The sequence below is a fragment of the Pyxicephalus adspersus genome, chromosome 5, assembly GCF_032062135.1.
Source record: "Pyxicephalus adspersus chromosome 5, UCB_Pads_2.0, whole genome shotgun sequence".
NCBI classification, from domain to species: domain Eukaryota; kingdom Metazoa; phylum Chordata; class Amphibia; order Anura; family Pyxicephalidae; genus Pyxicephalus; species Pyxicephalus adspersus.
In genome coordinates this window covers 107436100-107456757 of record NC_092862.1, presented here as the reverse complement: position 1 = coordinate 107456757, position 20658 = coordinate 107436100, and the positions used below count along the sequence as shown (strand labels likewise).

General features: G+C 38.8%; 1 protein-coding gene across 3 annotated transcripts in view; it reads right to left on the bottom strand.

Moving 5' to 3' along the window:
• The window catches only part of NEK10 (NIMA related kinase 10), a 139574-nt gene that overhangs the window by 22524 nt on the left and 96392 nt on the right, over window positions 1-20658 (bottom strand). For all 3 annotated transcript variants that reach the window (XM_072412389.1, XM_072412391.1, XM_072412390.1), the window contains exons 27-28: window positions 15420-15606; window positions 2745-2825 (exon numbers count right to left, since the gene is read on the bottom strand). In XM_072412389.1, coding sequence (XP_072268490.1) covers window positions 2745-2825; window positions 15420-15606 — 268 coding nt within the window. The remainder of the gene's footprint in view (window positions 1-2744; window positions 2826-15419; window positions 15607-20658) is intronic.

Below are 20658 nucleotides of genomic sequence, written 5' to 3'. Positions count from 1 at the left end.
CAATTAAGATTTTTGAGGGATAAGCGGCTAAGGCTATTGGTTCCATGGAGAACCTTTAACCTGGAGGACCAGGGTATCTTTTTTTTTTTTTTTTGCAAAAGTGGCTATGCAATGTCATTTTCAATGGAATCTGGAATATCAGCAGGTAGTATGTACAAAGGCTTGAACTAGCTTGTCAAGAAAAAGAAGATTCTTTGGTGGGCATGTTTTCTAGATTATGGCACCTGTCATAGGATATGAAAATAGAACATGGAATCTCTCACAGACTGTCACTTACATAATCCACTCTTGGCCCAATCACCTTCAGAGACTCATCTGATGTCTCTGTTATTCAGGTGCTGTCCATTCTCCCAATGCCAGTTTAGCTCACCTGCTGTTATGGGCATCACCACATTAAGAAAAGTAATGCCTATCTTCTACTGCCTTCTAGTGGAATAGACAGCTGCAGCAAATATGAATGATAACTACTGACTTTGTGAAGGTGTTGGGCTGATCTCAGGCCTTTATCATAGTAAATCTTTTGGAAGACCACTCAACCCTCAGACTCATAAAGATTTCTACTTTCTACTCCAAAATATAGAATTACGAAAGAACCTCAAAGAGGATCAAAATTAGTATCAAACTTGAACTAGTCCATACCATGGCCTTTTACTTGAGTTCCCCTGAGACTGGAAAGTGGCCTTTAGCTTATCAAGTTCTCCTAAAAGAAAGTAAGGGATCTAAGCTCCTGTAAACCTACTAACAGCTTTACTTGATTTGAAATTTTTAAACAAATATTGACCAACTACTTAAAAAGATTCTTACCCAAATGAATTGTCCATGGTCAAGTGAAAGTACTTTAAGAAACTCAGTTACAGCTATTTCCACCAGTGGGCCTGATTTTTTTAAGCTCTCCAAGGCTAGAGAAGATACACTTTCATCAGTAAAGCTGAGTGATTCAGCAAACCTGGAATGGATTTCTGCATTTACTAGCAAATGTTTTGAATTCTGAACCGGATCCATTCCAGGTTTGCTGATTACCCAGCTTCACTAATGAAAGTGTATCCTCTCCAGCCTTGGAGAGCTTTAATAAATCAGCCCCAGTGACCCCCTCAGGAAGAGGGAGAGAACAGAATGCTGAAACCCAGCAACTTGAAGGTTTCACTGTTTCTAATTTCAAAAGTAAGGGTTTACAGCACCTGCACTTATAACTTGTTTTAAAGCTCATGTACTTCTTCTAAAATAATATAAATGTAAATATTTAAATCAGCAAACACTGGGCACAGTTCTTTTTTTTGTTTAATTTTTTACAATGTTATAACAATTGTTTTTACCAATCCAGGGGGAAAAAACTCTGCTTTTCAATTTTAAATGTAATTTTCCATTTTTGGTAATACGTTTTTTTTTAATTCTGTTTAATACCCTGGAACTGTCTGTGCTGCAATGCTCTAGAATCTCAAAGTCACATTTGGTCAAAGTCATATTTGATCATCGTGACTACTTCAAAACCACCAACAAATTTTTGATCCTTATTGAAAAGTCCAAACAAACAATGCGTAGTAGAGGCAGCAGGTGGAATCAGACAATGGAATAGACTACCCATTTTAATTAAATGTTTGGTGTGTTTACTGTGTAAATATACCCATGATTACACTTGTAAATCTGATTTATAGAAACATACATTTTACATGACCTGCTGACATATGTTTTGTTTATACAATGTAATGATAACTGACTGTGTCTCTGACATTCTTAAAACTTAATGCATGATAAGTAATATAAAAGAAAAATAATTTTCTAGTTTTAAAACATTATAAAATGATGGATAACCTAGTGTTCCGACATAAATAAGTTTCTTTGTTTGGTGGCAGTGTGGGACTGTAGAGTACACACATTTGTTATGGCAGTCCTTCTTATGTACAGATTATACTCACTCTCTAATTAAATAGTCACAGTTGATAAATTTGAATGTATGATTGCGCTGTAGTTCTCCTCTTTGATTAATTGGCCCCATGCTGCCTAAACTTTAGAAAGCTCCTGATTTGCATATTATTCTGTTTATTTCCTTTGGGAGGATTTTTACTGCACATCAAAAGTAATTGAATGACTTTTTCAGTCAGCATTGTATGTCTGTTCAGATGTTTATTCTTTTAGAATACTAGTCCATAAAATATTGTAGACTGAAGGAGAACCTGTTCTACCCAATTAAAGGCAATAGGATTTTACTAACATGTTTGACATGTGTTCCAAATACACATTAAAAGCAAGACATGAGCCCCAAGGATATAAGGGCTACAAAAAAAACTTGTAACAAGCTTTTACTGAGATTGTGATCTGTCCCTGGAGTCTGTATCAAACCCCAGTATACCTTCTATAAACTGTGCAACAGTAAGGTTTTGTAATAAGCTGTCTCTGAAATTTCAGCAGTAGTAGTTTTATATTTTACAATGTGGATTGTTTAAGTGAAGCTGGTTTGTAAAAAAAAAAAAAAAAAGAAAGCCTATTACTCCCATAAAATCCAAATAAAAAAATTTAAATTTCACTTCCACTTTCAGTTGGGACCAATGCATTTCACCAAAAGTATTTAGTAAAAAAATTCATTACTGGTTTAATAGAATATGATCACTCTTAACCTCTATATATAGATATTGAGATCTGTTTGGTTGCCATGCATAACTGAATCCTATATATGCATATACATTAACTGCATTCTATTTACAGCTCCTTAGGAAAGCCAAAAGGTTTAATAAAATAATTTATCTTACCTGAGCTGCATCCTTTAAAGTAGCTAGAACAACTTGAATTATAAGACATATCAGTGTCATCATCAAATTCAGAAAAAACATCTGATGAAGGAAGAAACAAAACAAGAGCAGTGGTAATATTATTAAAAATTCTTATCTATAAGCTGCCAACATTTTTTGTACTGGTGCACAACTAATAATCAGTATGGAAGTTACCACACTAAATTCTCCATGTATTTTTCACATTCCAAGTAGGAAGATTGTGACCTAGACAATGTCTAAATGGTCCCTTTCTTTTCTGTGTTAAACCTATGGTCTTGTTTATTGGAATACAGGTAGTCCCCGAGTTAAGTACATCCAACATACGGACAACTCCTAGATCCGAACGGGCTTCCCTGGCTGTTCCTTTGCAAGATGGAGATTTGATTGGGGGGGGGGGCGTGTGCATGACTTGCAGAAGAAATTTTTTGCTAAACACAGCTGAGACTGGGCTCTTCTGCAAGCTCTTGTAATGCTATAATAGCCAAGATGGCCAAGACAAACTCTGCAGTAATTTTCTTTTTGCATATCAAAGGACAGCTTGCCCCAGAAGTTAACCCCCCCAGCGGTATTCCGAGTGTGACTCGTGGTGGATTTACCATGAAAACTGCGGTAATCCTGAGTCACACTCAGGGTCGCTAAAAACATAAAAAAAAACCTTATTCCGTTGTCGTCCCCCGGCAACCTGCTAGTCTATGCAGGTCTTCGGGACACGTCTTCTTTTTTCGATCCTCAGCCGGTGACTGCAGAGACTTTCTCCGGGGTTTCCTGGTGACGTCGGTGCAGGCGGGAGGAGCGGCGGGAAATTCAAATAATTTTGTATTGGATTCAATACAAAATAGCTGTATTGAGTCCAATACAAAGAAATCTTTATATAATATATATTATACATGCTACTGTACAGTTATATTACGTTTCACTATTTTTTTTAACAGATTTTTGTGTTTTTTTTATTTAAAGTTTATTATTAAATTTATTAAATATTGTATAAACCTGATGTTCTGCTAAAATGAGTGTCCTTGTTAATTCTGCTAAACTCAGATAATGTCGACTGTTTATGAATAACAGTAAGTCCTGTATGTGTCTGAAATTATGTAGCTAAACAGTTTCGTTTTAGAATAAGTATACTAGTGATTTTCCATTGTAATAAATGAACATGCGCTATGGCCTATTGTTATGATATAAAAAAAACATGTTTGTTATAATAAAGTTGAAGATTGCTTGATACCATACGAGTGTATGCGTCGTTGAGTGATTCTTCCCAGGCGCCTGTTCTGATGCAATGAGAGACTCTGGGATGGATTGAGATGAGGGAGGAATAGAGCCAAGAACCTTTCAGCTGGGGGTTTGTAGTCCGGGATAGGGCACACAGAATTTTCGGTAAGTACAGGAATTCCTCCCTAATGGGTTGGGAACTTTCTCGCTTCTTTCTGAATAATTTCTGTTGCCTCTATCTTGAATCCGTTAAGGATTGAGAGGTGCGAATTAACTATCTTTAGGGAAGATAGGTATTATTATAGGACTAATTGTATAAGTCCTCACATGTAGACCTGTATTCACGTCTACTAGGGATTCTTTAGGGAAGAATCAGTATAGCACATTTTTGAGTTTTGACGTTACACACATCCCAGTGTCTCTTATGGTCAGATTTACTTTCGCTTTTGTCTGCCTCAGTCTTTGTGAATATAGCAGCTGTTGTTTAAGTCAAATGGTCTCGCTTTTCTTTTGCTTTCTCTCCACTATCGCGTAGAAGTATAAGATAATTTGTTTGTATGACACAAGTGTCCGGGTGGTAAGTGTACGGACCAGGGTCATTGAAGGTTTTGTCAACAAGGTGTAAGACGCACCACCTCCTCAGCTAGGTCTTTTTGATCGTTGACCCGAGACAGGTGAAAGCACGGTGACACCAAGTTGGGTGCCTATGTCATGTTACATGTTAATTGTTGTGTAGGATTATTATTAGAAAGGAGAGAGGGGGATATTGGAATGGATATTATTAGAGCTGTAGTGCAATCAGGTTATAACTTACACTTGTGGTCTGCCACTAGAGAGAGTCCCCGTAGGTATGTTAAATCACAAAAGCTCTATAAATTAAATTTTTATATAGTTGGACTTGACTCAGGAGTTGTTTGGCGGGCCATAGGGGAGGCTATTCGAATACACTGTTTGAAAATCTTAGGGTTCCTCATTGCTGTGAACCGCCGAGACAGAGTACATACTATTCTAAAGTCTTTACTTATCCCCTAACTAGTTAATATTATAAACCCAGGACAGGTTATGAGCTTGGGTTAGAGACACCCCCAACATTTTTATTTTAGTTAAAAACACTATGAGTCCAGGACTGTAGGAATGAGCCTGGAACTTTGAATAATTGAGGCTACTCCTAAAACACATAAGCTATCAGTTACAAGAACCGATAGATATTGTGAACACTAACAGTACACAATAACTTTGTTCTCTGTCTTGGTCGGTCCCTCATAAAGGGAGGATACCTTCAAAAATTGGTCAGAATAGGACAAAAATGCCTCCCCCTAAGGTAGGAGAAACATGTAAGGATTATGTTGCCCGGGTATGTGGAACAGAACCTTTCAGTCACCTTGAATGCTGACCCCAGAGTAGCTTCTTGTATGCCTCTCAGCCGTATATTATTCCGTCTCCCTCTATTCTCTTGGTCATCTATTCTAAGTGCTAATGATGATAGAAAGGAATGTATCTGTACTTGTGAATGCTCCAAGGCTGTAATTCTTGAATCTGTATGTGATGTAGTTGATCCTAGTGCAGTCACTCTTGTATCCACTGCAGTGATCTAATGCTGAAGGGATTCTGTTTTTCCCTAAGAGAATTTTTCAAGCGTGTGACTAAAGACTCAAAATCCTCCTTACTTGGCAGAAACTTTAGGAGAGTTTGCAGATCACTGGGAAGGCTTTGTTTCTCTGCAGGAGAAAGTGAAACCTGGGCTGTCAGACAAAGAGATGCTGGAGAGGGAGGAGGGATGAGTCTGGGCTGTCAGCTTGTGTCCCAGACTCTTCATCCTGAGGCCTCTGATGTGACCTGTGGCTGGGGTTGCCATCTTAGTTGTTTCCCGGTGTGAAGTAGCTGGGGAGTCTGAGAGGAAGTACTGGTGAGGATCAGATTTCTTGGCTGACCTACTTGGTCCCTTGGGTTTCTTGTGCCTGGCCATGAAAGATTCAGCTGGCTGCAAACAGGTTTAAGCTCTAAAAAGGGTTAATTAGTCAGGACGGCAGGATGGACTGAGAGCATGGGAAGTGTAAATTTTTCAGAATCATCCCAAATTGCCCCGTGAATCCGCTAGGAAGAGATTTATTTGTTCTATTGAAGTTGCAGTTGGGGATTAGCAAAACAGGACAGCTACATGTCACATCCTCAGTCATGCCCATTCATGTGCCAAACAGTGGTTGTTATCCGGAATGTCAGCCACAGGATCCACTACTTGATCAGGTTCCTCCTGAAGTTTGGGCAAGGACTGACCAAGATGTTGGTCTAATCTCTTGTACACCATACAAGGCATTGCTTAAGCCCGGCACTGCACCTGTCTACATTAAACAATATCCACTTTCCCCAGAGAAAGAAAAGGGAATTGACCCTATGTTAATGGAATTTCTAGAGGCAGGGGTATTGAGGAAATTATTTCTCCCTACAACACACCTATCAACCCAGTGAGAAAGGCTGACAATACCTTTAGGTTTCTCCAGGATCTTAGCGAAGAAATGTTTAGATCATACCCATAGCCCCTGTGGTTCCAGACGTGCCATCTCTGCTATCAGCTTTTCCTGCCCATGCAGAGTTTTTCTCTGTTATTGATCTAAGGAATGCATTTTTTTCTGTCCCAGTTGACAAGGAGACACGGCCACTCTTTGCCTTTACATTTAAACATCGCCAGTATACTTGGTGTAGAATGCCTCAGGGTTATGTAGATTCCCCTGTAGTCTACTCTATTGTTCTCCAGACTACACTGTACCCTTGGACTGCCCCTCATGGTTCTGTCCTTCTACAGTATGTGGACGATCTCCTCATATGTAGTTTCACTCGGGAGGCCTGCCAGGCAGACTGTGTTAGTCTATTACTGTGGTTATGTGAATGTGGACATAAAGTAGCAAGAAAGAAATTACAATGGTGTACAGAAAGTGTTGATTATTTGGGCTTTGTCCTCAGTAAAGGTGAAAGCAAAATCAGCCATGCCAGAATTACTGCTGTACTGGGTCTGCCCCGCCCACAAACCAAGAAAGACATGTTAACCTTTCTTGGCATGATTGGTTACTGCCACCAATGGATAGCTGATTGTTCCTACTATGACAATATTCTGAGACAAGCCACTAAGACTGATATGTCTGATTTTAATAAATGGTTTGATGAAATGTTACAAGCTTTTGGTCATTTGAAATGTGCAATGGTTTCAAGTCCTGGCTTGGGCCTACCCGACTATGGCGTGATGTTTCACTTATTTGCCAGGGACAATTGTAAAACCATGGCCGGAGTCCTGGCACAGGAACATGGAGGCAAATTTCACCCTGTTGCTTTTTTCTCAAAAGTGGTTAGGTACAGGTTCAAGGCATGCCTGCTTGTCTCAGGAGTCTGGCAGCCTGTGCCATGGTTGCTGAGATGGCTACGCCTATCACCCTAGGTCATCCCACCACTCTGCGTACCTCCCATAATGTTTTAGCTCTATTGAAAAAAACACACACACAACATATGTCAGCACAAAGAGTGGATATGAAGTTTTGTTGCTATCTAATCCTCAGCTTCATATTAAATACTCAGCACCCACATTCAGTCCAATGGCTATACTAAATGCCCTACTTGGATACAAAGTAGAGCATGATGATTTGCCTCCTCCTCACGAATGTACTGAACTCATATATGAACACACCTCACCTAGACCTGACTTACAGTCCACACCCATTGAAGGGGCTCCTGATATTTTTGTGGATGGCTCCTGTTCCCACCCCAATGACAACACTTATCATGCGGGATACGCTGTAGTTCAACTCCCTGATGTTATTTTAGAATCAAATCCTATACCTTTTCAGTCAGCCCAAGCAGCTGAACTGATTGCCCTCACTGGAGCTTGTTGTCTTTTTGGGGGAAGAGATGTGAATATTTACACTGATTCTAAGTATGCCTTTGGGGTTGTACATGATCATGGGGTAATCTGGCAGAGAAGAGGTTTCATAGCTGCAGATGGGAAGAAAATCTCACATTCCACCCTAGTACATGATCTTCTGGCCGCCATCCAATTACCAAGCAAAGTTGCTATTGTCCATTGTAAAGCACATACTGGCCTTCAAACGGACATAGCTAAAGGGAATGCCCTAGCTGACATGGCAGCAAATGAGGCTGCTGTTAGGGAGGTAGCAACAGTTCAAATGCCCTCCCTAGTTCCAGAAATCACTCTTACTGACAATTTATTGCTAAGTCTCCAGGATTTGGCAACAAGTAGTGACAAGTTAGAATGGCAGTTGGTAGGTGCAGTACAAAATCCTGATACGGGTCTTACCTGCAAAGAGGGGAAACCATGTATTCCAGTTGCAAGCGCCCCAATTTTAATTGCACAATATCATGGCCTTGGCCATAGGGGAGCACAGGCAACCAAGCCTTAGATCAAAGGTACAGTCCTATGTTTCACGATGTATTATATGTCTCAGAAACAACCAAAATAACTCAAAGAAGGCCCAACACCAACATCTGAGTTACCCGCCTTCACCATTCACTCATTTACAAATTGACTTTACCCATATTCCAAAGACAGGAAATAAACAGGAGTATGCTCTTGTAATTGTGGATATGTTCTCTAGATGGCCAGAGGTTTTTCCTACTACCAATGAAACCACACAAATTGTGGTAAAGATTTTGTTACAAGACATCATCACCAGATGGGGATGTCCAGTTCAATTTACCTCAGACAATGGCCCAGCTTTTGCGTCCAGGGTATGTAAGGAGCTTTCCAAAGCCCTTAGAATTGACTGGAAGTTCCACCTCCCTTACCACCCTCAGAGTTCTGGGGTAGTAGAAAGGATGAAAAGAACAATTAGGGAAAAACTAAGGAAAATTACTGGAGGTACTTTTACTAATTGGAAAAAGTTTTTGCCTGTAACCCTAGCAGGAAATTAGGACGCAGCCTAATAAGAATACTGGCTACTCACCATTTGAGGTCCTAACGGGAAGACCCTTCCCCACTCCTTGGGGTCCAAAAGCCCCTGTGATAGAAAAAGGGGATCTAGAAGTAGTACAGGCAGAAAATGTGAGAAAACTTGTAGAAAACTTTAGATCAAATTGAAAAAGATGTTGCTTGTGCCTCTCTTTTCTCTCCACAGGAACCTACACATCCTTTCCAGCCGGGAGATGTAGTGATAGTCCAGCGCCTGGCAAAAGGACGGAGTTCCCGTTTGGACCACCCACTGGAGTGGTAGCAGTCACCAGGACAGCGATTCTCAGGGAGGAGGCTCCAATTTGGATTCACGCTAGCAGAGTAAAAAGGGTTCCAGAGGTTCCTTCTCCGGCATCAAGCAGAGACAGAGAGGGTGAAGCAGGTGTGAAATCCCTGAAGAGTGCCCTATCACTGGCTGAAGATGTTGAACTCGCAGGATTCTGGGAGAGTGCTTTGCCTATTGACGATTTGTAACTTGTGTTTATTCCTGCCTATATGGCTTACAACTACATGTGTCTATCATCCTGAAGAGATACCTTTTCAGTGTGGCACACAGGGGAACAGGTCAAGAGTAAAAAGGACAATTAAGGCTGAAGTATCAGTCCATTTGGGAGATAATAGTATTGTGAAACTAATGAGAGTTCTAAATGTTAGTTTCTTGTGTTTGCAGAACCCTCTCAACCCAAGGCATGTTACACACACGTTTAATAGCAGTGGCCACTCCACAGAGCATAATAGCACAGCTGTGGTATAGCAGACAACAGTATCCCAAATTCACATTACCCTCCCCCATATACTACTATTGTGGGGAATGTCATATCCGGAAGCCAAGGGATAAGATTATGGTAAGCACCGTTAATGTCACAGCAGCCCATAATTGTTTTAGTTTTAGTCGGGTGTGCCCCAACCTCCATTGGATGAATGGCTCTCCAGGAAATAATGTTGGATAGGCTATGTAAAAGCATACTTGCAATATACATATAATAGAACTGGAAAGTATAATGGTATAGGCATGAAGGTACCACTACGTACCTAATATTATGAGCTGTAATGCCACCCATCCGGTGCCTGGCGTAAATGAGGATATTGGACTACCCACTGGGTGGTTCCTATCCTGTGGTAATATTACTTTCAATTGTATCCCTGGTAATGTTACTGGAGGTCCTTGTACCTTTTCTCGACTTACAGTAGCACTCCCAAAAGAGAAACCTACAAGGGATATTCGGAGAGTGAAAAGATCAAATGCCAAACAATTGTCTCGTGATTGTACCTCTGGGTTGCCCCTATTAAGTGCTTCTGAGTACATTAGCTTGGAAGCATCTATTGTAGGAATCCCAGGTTTGGCTATATATAATGCTCGTACTATTAACTCTATTGCATGTGATTTAGCTAAATCTCTGAATCATACCTCCACGGCTCTAGCCGATATACTGTTAGATCTACAAGGTTTGAGAGGAGCAGTGTCAGAGAATAGATTTGCTGTAGATTATCTATTTCTTAAGCATAATCTAGGATGCCAGAGTTTTAAGGGTATGTGTTGTTTCAACCTATCACATCATTCAAAGTCCATAGAGGAAGAAATACAGACATTGCAAGAAATTGTACAAGGTATTAAACAAGATGTGGAATCATCCACATGGTGGGATTGGTTTCTGAGCTGGTTACCTGATATTAGCTGGTTGAAAACGCTTATTATGTATGGAATTATTATAATCATCTGTCCAATCCTGCTGTGTTGCTGTATTCAATACATTCCCTTCCTATTGAAAGGATTGCAGGCGTTCTGCCCTAGACCAAGGGACGTTGGACATGAGTACATTGAGTATCTACAGATGAATCATAAGAGGTAAAGTCATATTCATGACTTAAGCGGGGACTGAAAGGGCCTGAGACACTCCATTTTGTTTCTTATTCTAGTTTTTAGTTATAAGAGATAGACGTATTCTTTGGTTGTTTAGACTGTATGTGTATAAACCTGATGTTCTGCTAAAATGAGTGTCCTTGTTAATTCTGCTAAACTCAGATAATGTCGACTGTTTATGAATAACAAAATGTCCTGTATATGTCTGAAATTATGTAGCTAAACAGTTTCGTTTTAGAATAAGTATACTAGTGATTTTCCATTGTAATAAATGAGCATGCGCTATGGCATGTTGTTATGATATATAAACTAGATGTTTGTTATAATAAAGTTGAAGATTGCTTGATACCATACGAGTGTATGCGTCGTTGAGTGATTCTTCTCAGGCGCCTGTTCTGATGCAATGAGAGACTCTGGGATGGATTGAGATGAGAGAGGAATAGAGCCAAGAACCTTTCACAATGTAAAATAAATTTCCATGCAAAAAAGTAACGATTTTTGCGTTGAAATACGGAAAGACGTGGAACGCTAGGGGGGTTATTAAATGTCTAGGCCCCATAAAGTTTTTTGGGTTTTTTTCTTGCTTTTTTTGTGATTAACTCACAGTGAGGATTTTATACAGTAACTGACACTGTGCTGCCTAATAATATGTCGAGACAAACATCTGTCCTAATTGCATTTATTAAAATAATGTACCTGTTCTGACTTACATACAAATTCAACTTAAGAACAAACCTACAATACCTATCTCGTATGTAACCCGGGGACTACCTGTAATTGAAATAAAAATATCATTTAACAATCCCCTATGCTTTACTATGTTTTGCCACTGTCAGCCATATCTTTTTTGGAACCTTCTTTGCATCCATTTTGATTTCATCCAACCATGATGCTCTGGGTCAGCCTATATATCATTTTGCATTTAGGCTTGCGTCTTAAGACTGTTTATTAAGAAGAGACTATTTCATACAATCAGTTTTTGGTCTTTCTGATAAACTATTATCCTTATAAGGTTAAATAGTCAGGCTCCCTATTATATCTGCGTCTAATAAATACACCTTGCTTTCCATTATCTGTATGTTACAACGTCAAATATTCCACTCCACAAGGGCCAGTTGTTTTACAAAGTTTTTACACAGCTAAATATTTGTTCTCCCTGACAAAAAATTGGGTTCAATCTGGAAACGTTTCTCGTTTTATCTAAAAATCAAGATACTACTGAAATTCTTTGCAAGCTTTGAAGGCTGAAAAGGGCTCTTCGTTTAGTAAGTTGCCAAAGAAACACTTTTGAATCTTGAATGCTTTAAGTTATCTCTGGTATTATTGTAAGGTCATCATGATTACTGTTGTAACTTTGATCTTCAAAAGTATTTTCCCCTGGTTTATTCTGCAGTGAACAAAGAACCGTTTTCTTTTGATTAAAGCTACGTACACACTTCCAATTATTATCGTTGGAAAACGAACGACGAACGTTCATGCACGATATATACGAACGATCGTATAGCACCGATCCTGCACATAGAGTTAACGACACGATCGTTCGTAGATATTGTACACACAATAGATACGATCGTTTGAGCGATAGAGGAACTATGTGCACGACAGGAAAGTGAACGGACGTTCGTTCATCACGCATGCTCTGAACATGGACGATCAACGAACGACCGTACACACGAACGATGTTCAACGATCGTCGTCCAATCCGATCCGTCGGTCCGGTCGTTCGTTTCCAGCGACTTTCCTCGTTCGTCTGCGTCGTTGGTTACTTTTTTACGAACGATTTTTTGCCCAATCGATCGTTCGTCGTTCGATTGGAACGATAAAAATTGGAAGTGTGTACGCACCTTAAGTCTTGTATAAACTTTGCATATACTGTTATGTACAGGCTTGCACACTAATGATCAACACTAATTTTAAATTGTTTCAGCAAAGTTTTCAAGTTAACAGTAGAACTTGATACAATCACTTTGCAGTGGTAACATTGGTAACATTTCTGGATAGCCAACCTGACAGTGGCAAGTTGTTATCAGTAATACATTTCCATAAATTATAACGTTTTCATGTTGCTACACTGCCAGTGATTTCAGTCTATCTACAGCCTCACAAATGCTGCTTGTGAAGTTAGTGCAATTTTGTGGGTTAACAATTTACCTATTTTAGCACTGCTAACAGAAAAGTGTGACAGATTTCCCTTTTCATGTTTTTGGTTCTAGGTATCTTAAGGGTGGGCAAACTGACTTTTTCCATCTCAGAGCTGTATGTGTGACTATAAAAGTCTAATTTTGCTACTGGAATACCAAGGTCGTCCACAGGTAGGAGGGGCTACCTAGGATGTATAGTGTTTCTGAAATCCTTTAGGTCTTTGGAAGTATTTAAAATAAGCTTAAACAGGAGCAGCTTGAACATAGGTAAGTACGAAATTTATAGGTTGTATACAAAAAAAGAAATCTATAAATTTCACTTATCTTGACTAAATGGCCACTTATGGACACTAGTAAAAAATGTGCTTGAGAGAACAGAGAATAAAGGGATTGCTAAGAAAAGGCAACATCTTCTCTGCAGTATAAAGGAAACCTGTCCTGCAACTGCCTTTAGGCAGTCTTTAGGTAAAGCACATCCAGTCATTTTACTCATCGATACTGAACAAGTATGCAGATCAAATTAATTTTAGTGGACAGGAATAAGCAGAGATGACAAATTTTGCGTCACCTCCATTTATGTGGACAATGCAACCAGTTTCCATAATAATTCCATAATATTATTTTATTATTTTTAGGGCTTATAGCCAAACTATTGTCAAACAGACATAGGAAGCCAACCAAAAGGTTGAGTGGAGAGAATGTCTTTTCATGTGGCTTCAAAGGTAACATTGCACACAATTTAGGAGTTTCCCTTGATGATAACCCTTGCGTTGCAATAATAATAGCAATAATAACAACAGCATATGAAATTCTGATGTCATTGGCACGGTATTTGTCATTTACTGATGGATTACCATTATTGGGCAATATGTTGATGCTAAATCTACTTCTGGGTAAAATCTGTAATGTGTTGTGTTTTTGTTTTTATGTAAATAAAAAACCTTTGTCTGTTTTTATAAACATTTCACTCTTCACATGAATGGGTAAGAGGTACTAATGTACTCTTGTATTTATGTTTTCTGGAAGGTATGGATATCTAATCTACTAAAGGGGCTTCCAGATTTTTCAATAAGCCCTGTTAACCAATTCCCACATTTTTGGGGAACCAGATGCATGAAAACAGTCATGTCACGCAACATTAGGACCCCCTAAGTTAAAGGAAGGAATGGGACCTGGTATGGTACAGGAAGTGACTCCGTTTTTTCTGGCCCTTTTTGGGCTGCATGCTTGACTAGAGGAATGGTTGAAATACTAAGAGAGTTGTTTATATCTGCTTCTTTGTGATAAAATAAAATGGAAAGCACAAAACAAAAACACAGCAAAAGTATAACTTGTTATTTGTGCTAAAAATGCAGAGAACAGGATAGCAACCACAGTAATCCTGCTTTGCCCATCTATCTTCAAAATGCTTTTATCTAAAGTTAACTGAGTTAGTTTAAATAATAATCATCAGTCTTTAGTACTTCAGCAATCAGCAACATATATTGTTTATAGCATCTTCTCTGCACAAACACCTTTTAAATGTGTCTTTTATAGGGTGGCAATAATTGGATGATGGGCCTGTCCTCTGTGATATTAGCCTTCTGGGATCATTAAATTGGTTGATGAACTGATTGAAATTAAAAGCAGATATGTGTAGATGCATTTCAGCAGATCTGGCCACATGGAGGAATAAAAAGACACTTTAGTGGAAACTCTAGAGAAAACGTCTTATATGCTGCAGCAGTCCTGTAGAAAAGCAGGATACTGTTCCAAATGAGTGACTTAAGAAGTATTGTACCGTTGTACAGAAGTCAACAACAGCACCCTACATATTGGGCCTGATTTATTAAAGATTTCCAAAGCAGGGGAGGATACACTTTCATCGGTGAAGCTGGGTGATCCAGCAAACCTGGAATGGATTTCTTAAGTCATTTGCTACTTGTTAGCAAATGTTTTTTTATCCTGGACCAGATTCATTCCAGGTTTGCTGGATCACCCAGGTTCACTAACCAAAGTGTATCTTCTTCAGCTCTAGAGAGCTTTTATAAATCAGGCTCATTGTTTTGAAGTTATCTCCACACTGCAGGATTTGATTAACTCAAATTTTTTTCTTTTTTTTTTATGTAGGGAAAATGTAAAATCGCATTAAGAAAATATAACCGATCTTGTTTAGTATGCAAAGGTCAGATGAATTGTGTAGTGAGTGGATGTGTGTGTTGGGCTAATTTGTTTGTGATGTGCCCCCAAAACACACCCACTCACTACACAATGCACCTGACCTTTGCATACTAAACTAGCACCAAAAAAAAAACATTTTTGGAAAAAAATGGTCAGGTTTATTTTTTGGTTCAATAGACTTATGTATTGATGGTTCATAGCAAATTAATGGAAACAGGTTCCACAACATGAATTGATAGTGCCTAGAACAGCACTGGCTTGGCCTTGATTTAGCAAATATTTTATAATGTTTATCCCCTCAAAAAATAAAAATTTCTTGCAAACCTCACCTTTAGAAGCATTGTCCATGGAGTAGCTATGATCTGGAAAGAACACATCTGATTCCTTATCAGAGCTGTGTGGCTGCAGAAGACCCCGGGGAAGGATGGCGCTCTCAGAAAAGTCACTCTTACAGCTTGCTATTCCGCTACTGCTGCTGCTACTGCTCATGCTAGACTTTTCATAGTGATCCTGATACTGTATAAAAAAGGGAAGAAAAAAATATTTTATATTAAGGACTAATACTGTTTATGGATACAATGCAAATAAAGTTACTGTTTTACGTAATGAAGAAACTAGCTCGATATTTTTATGACAGCTGGTTCAGTTGTAGTCATGTCAGAAATGTATAAAGTGCACATACAAAAATCTCTGCATTTGTAAAAAAAAAAAAAAAAACAACATATGGGTTGTGGTGTGCTTCTGTGCAGGTGCACCTACTAATTAAATGGCAACAAAATGTGCAAAGTGCCAAGCTTTATCACATGTTGCAACACATAGTCCTGAAAGAGATATTTTTACTGTAGTAGCCTTTTCCAAAAGTTTCTAAGTTGGTAGACTAGTGAAATTTAGTTCTGGTAAGTTTGCTTTATTACAATAGCTCTAAACTGAGTTTATTTGACAACATAAGGTTTTTCTTTGTAACATGTGACTACACAATTTAACCTGTAGCAAAAACATACCTTTGTACCCGACTACAAGGGAAATTGTAATGGTATTCTATTTTGGATACAACAGGCAATTGGGTTAGAACAGTGATGATCAGCTTGGTAAATAAAGAAGGCCTCAAGTGTGACCTCTGACATACCCAAAGGGCTCCACAAACTTTTTTTGTAAAACGTATCTAAACTAAACTTTGTTTGCAATTGTGCTGCATCTAGCCAACCAGAGCTGTATTTACTTTTTGTCAATTCTGTATTTCTTTGCTCAGAATTTTTTTTTCTGTGTTCCTGGGAGGGGTCCTACCGGCAGGTGAAGAGAGAAAGCCAGTTTTAAATAAAGGATGTTTGTCTGGGTCACCCAGTTACTATGGGGCATTGCTCAGTTGATTGGAAGAAGAGGATAAATATTTGGAGGTGGCCTTATATAGAGGGCATTCTGCTAATATAGAAAAGATCAGTCATTTTATCATGTCTGGAGAAAGAACTTTGTGAAAGTCCTTCTAAAGAACCAGTTTGTGTGGCAGAAGAAGGGGAGTTGGACCAGGGCATAAACACAGTTTAAGGCTGTTTATCCCAAATGCAATGCCAGTTGGAGGTACTGCATGCAGGGACGTCAGAGATGGGAGACAGTCTAGGGTCATTTGCACCTTTTTGAGGCACCCCACTTGCTCTCTTTCATTTTTCAAATTGTTGAGTAAAATCCTAAAGAAAACATTACATGAATGAGCCTGATTTTGGTATTGCCACACATCAGGAATTATGCAACATACAACCAGCAGCTCCTGGGGTCATTGTACATCTGTTAGTCACATTTAACTGCATTTGTTTTTTTAATGGTGAAGATATTGCACAGTCTTATAAACTGCTTTAAAAGTTCTACCAGATTAGGAATTACACCAGCATTTATATCCACACAGTATTAACACTTTAATCGATACAATGTAATGTGATACTGCAGATGTTGATTGTCCAAGATACAGAGGTATGAAATTTGGTGAACCGACCTGTTCTTTACACATAATCCCAACCTTTGGTGTCAAGAAGTCTGCATAGGTGCATAAGTGTTGAAATAACCTTTGAAATACATGGCCTAAGGTGTAAATTGTTCTCAAATTGTTTGGTGAATATTTTGGACAAAACGGACAACTGGTTTGCATGGGGTATGAAAGGGGCCATCTACATCAGATCAGAATAACCATTCTAAACAGAACATCATCGGTTTTCCACCTACATTGCCATTTTAGCATCCAAACCCTGGACTTTCAGCACATTTAAAGGTTTAACACATATGCAGGTCTGGATTTCGGCTTTATTGCATTTTTATTAGCACTTAATGTTAACGGGTGTAACACATTGTTGATTGAGGTATTATGGAGGACAAGCCTAAGTTTAAGTGCTTTTGTTATCTTAGAAATTTAGGGTAGATTTAGGTGAATTCGGATTTGATTTTTTTTGCCTCTTCAACTGCCACAAGCTGTGTATTAGGCTGCATACACACATTCAATAATTGTCATTGGAAAGGATCTTTCACGATTCTTTCCAACGACAAAAGACTGAACGATGCTTAAATGAGCAATGTACATACAAATTTTTATTGTTGGAAACAATATTTCATGACAAATGACTAAAAGATGAATAATCAAGCATGTTCTGTTCTATAGAGAGGGGAAGGGGGAAAATGACCACGCTTTTCTCCTTCACTTTCATTACGATTGTTCGTCGTTCATGGATCCGCCAGGATGGATCCATGAGTAACAAACATCGAGTGCTGTACACATGCTAGATTCTTGTCCAATATCCAACTTGAGGCTATTATCGGGCAAGAATCATCTGAGGTGTGTACGTAGCACTGCTATACCAAAAGACAGAGTTAATTTAGGAAACACAGCATTATTGTGCAAGGTAAAAAATTAATTTGTCCATCGGTATCTATTGGCACTCCCTTTAACTGGTCAGTAAATAAACGTAGCACTTCATTGAAAAAGCCAAACTTCTATAATGTCATTGTGCCTTACTTTAATTTTTGTTCCTGTTAAAACCCATGACAATGTTACTGTAGAAAACAGGAGCTTCAGGGGATTAGTGATCTTACAGTAATTGTCGGAAAATCACAATTTGAATGCCTTTTTTACTGCATACTGAGAAACATACAAAATGAATACAAAAGTCAAGAGGGCAAACTAAGAAGCCTTTTCTATCGTTGAATCTTTGAATTTTAAACATGCCCTTAGACTATCACGGAATGTTATACTGAGATTACGCATACAGCTCAGAAAGACAGATAACGTCTGATAAGGGTCAGATATTAAAAGATTTCAACTACTCTAACCAGTAGTAAACACAAAGCATATAAATGTATGGTATGAGCTGGAGTCCCCTATGAGAATGAAATGAACACATTTACTACTTTCTGAGAATGGTCTGAGATTATTTGACATGTATGCCAGTTAGAAAGGCAAAAACTAGTGTAATACAACACAATATGCACTTGGTCTTACATGTTTTTTTTTATTATGAGTACCTATCTAGTCAGGGGGCAGTCATAGGGAGGTGCAAATTGTGCCCAGAGCCCTGTACCCCTCTCAGCCACAGGGAGCTCCCACAGGGGGCCCAAGTTCAGTGGGGGGGGGGTCTCAAAAGAGATCTGCACAGGAGCCCACTACTGCCTACATCCACCACTGCTCTAGCCTAAAGGAGGTCTCTCCTGGAGGTAGAATTATTTGATGGAAACAAAAATCTCAGCATTGCCTGGCACTACATTCCAAGTACAAAGCCAGGTTTCAGGGCAAGTTCACTAGGCATGTGCAAGACTGTATAATTTGTGATCACAAACTGGCCTGGCACTGGTCTTAGAAGAGATTACCTCTAACTGCCCCTTCCCCTAGCTGTGGATCTGTCTATTTTTAGTTAAAAAGGGAAATTTGAGATTAAATGAAAGTTCTACTGATCTTCTATTTTTGCAAAACTTTTCTAATGTATATTCAATGCATAACATGGTACTATCAGCTACTTTGCTGATAAAAAGAGCCATAAGTTTGCAAAATTCGATTGCTATACCTCACTTTACATACAAGCTGAATGATTTTAATTAATGATAAACTACTCACCTAACTTTCAGCTCCGTATGGATCCATATGGTCTCAGTTAGAAGAAGACAGTATGTAGGTAAGTGATACTGATGTAATTATTCTGTGCAAAACTATAAGGCAATATAAATGCACTAAAAAACAAAACTCCTTAAAAGTTTACTTTTTGCATAAAGATTTTAGGTAAAAAAGATATTTTGACCACTCTAAATGTTAAAAAGGGAAAATAACATTTTCTCCATTATATTTTTGTTTCTATTTAAATTTAAATCAGAAATTCCTGCAGCTGATAGTATTTTTTAATGGTTGACTGAGAAAATTGCATGGTACAGTGGGCAGTTAGTTGTCTGGAAGCAACATAAACAGGACTCTGTTCCAAACAGTGCACTGCATTTAATGGCTAGTTTGCTTTCCAGAAACCTGGTAAGCTGTTCTTCTATACAAAGCAAAAAAAAAAAAAAAAAAACAAAACAATCACAAATAAAATAGAAATCCAGCCAAACAACATACTACAAAGTTAGTGCAGAGAATGTAGAGGCTGCAGAAATCCAGCCAAACAACATACTACAAAGTTAGTGCAGAGAATGTAGAGGCTGCCAATTTCGGCAATTTGTTTTGGTAATACCATGTTTCCCCCGAAAAAAGGACATGGTCTTATAATAATTTTACCATTTTACCTCTGAAAAGCGCATTGGGGCTTATTTTCAGGGGATGTCCTATTTTTCTCATGTACAAAATCATATAGAAAGATACCTCTGTGTTACCTGTCAAAATCACATATTTTTTCTGTTATATACAAGAAATCCTGAATAAGAATGGACAAAAATGAATATTGAAAAAATAAAACAGCTTCATAGACAAACAAGTGCAACATACCAAGAAAATGTGCTGACAATTAACATGTGACTCATAGAGTAACATTCAGACACAGAACAGTAACCAGTAGTAAAAGTAAAAAAAAAAAAAAATATTCAATAAATATGCAATGCTGCTAATGAATGAAATTCTAGCAACGGCCCCTTGAAAAGAGAGTCCACCAACCTCTTGTTAAAGTTGTAGTGTCACACCAGAGTAGGTAAATAACCACCCTGCAAGTTCTTGACCCCTTGCTCCAGTGCTTTTAAAATCTCCTGCTCTCTCTCTGCATACTCCGTCCTCGTGGTATCCCTCCATGTACCACGTGTCCGCACTCTCCGAAGAAGCCGATAGGGCTTACTTTCAGGGTGGGGCATATATTTCCCCCTTGCATGATTAGCATGCTAGGGTTTATTTTCAGGGTAGGTCTTATTTTCCAGGAAACACGGTACTAGTTCTTTAGGGAGCCCCTGCTATAATTAGTATATACACAACCTTGGTTTAGTGGTTATTAGGAGAAATGCTTCCTACAATGCTGCTCGATGGGAAGACTGCCACCCCTACAGATAGCCAAAATGATCATTGGTGCCAATAGTAACTGACCTGAGAGTCACAAACTGCTCATTGCTTAAGTAACCCCAGGGGAA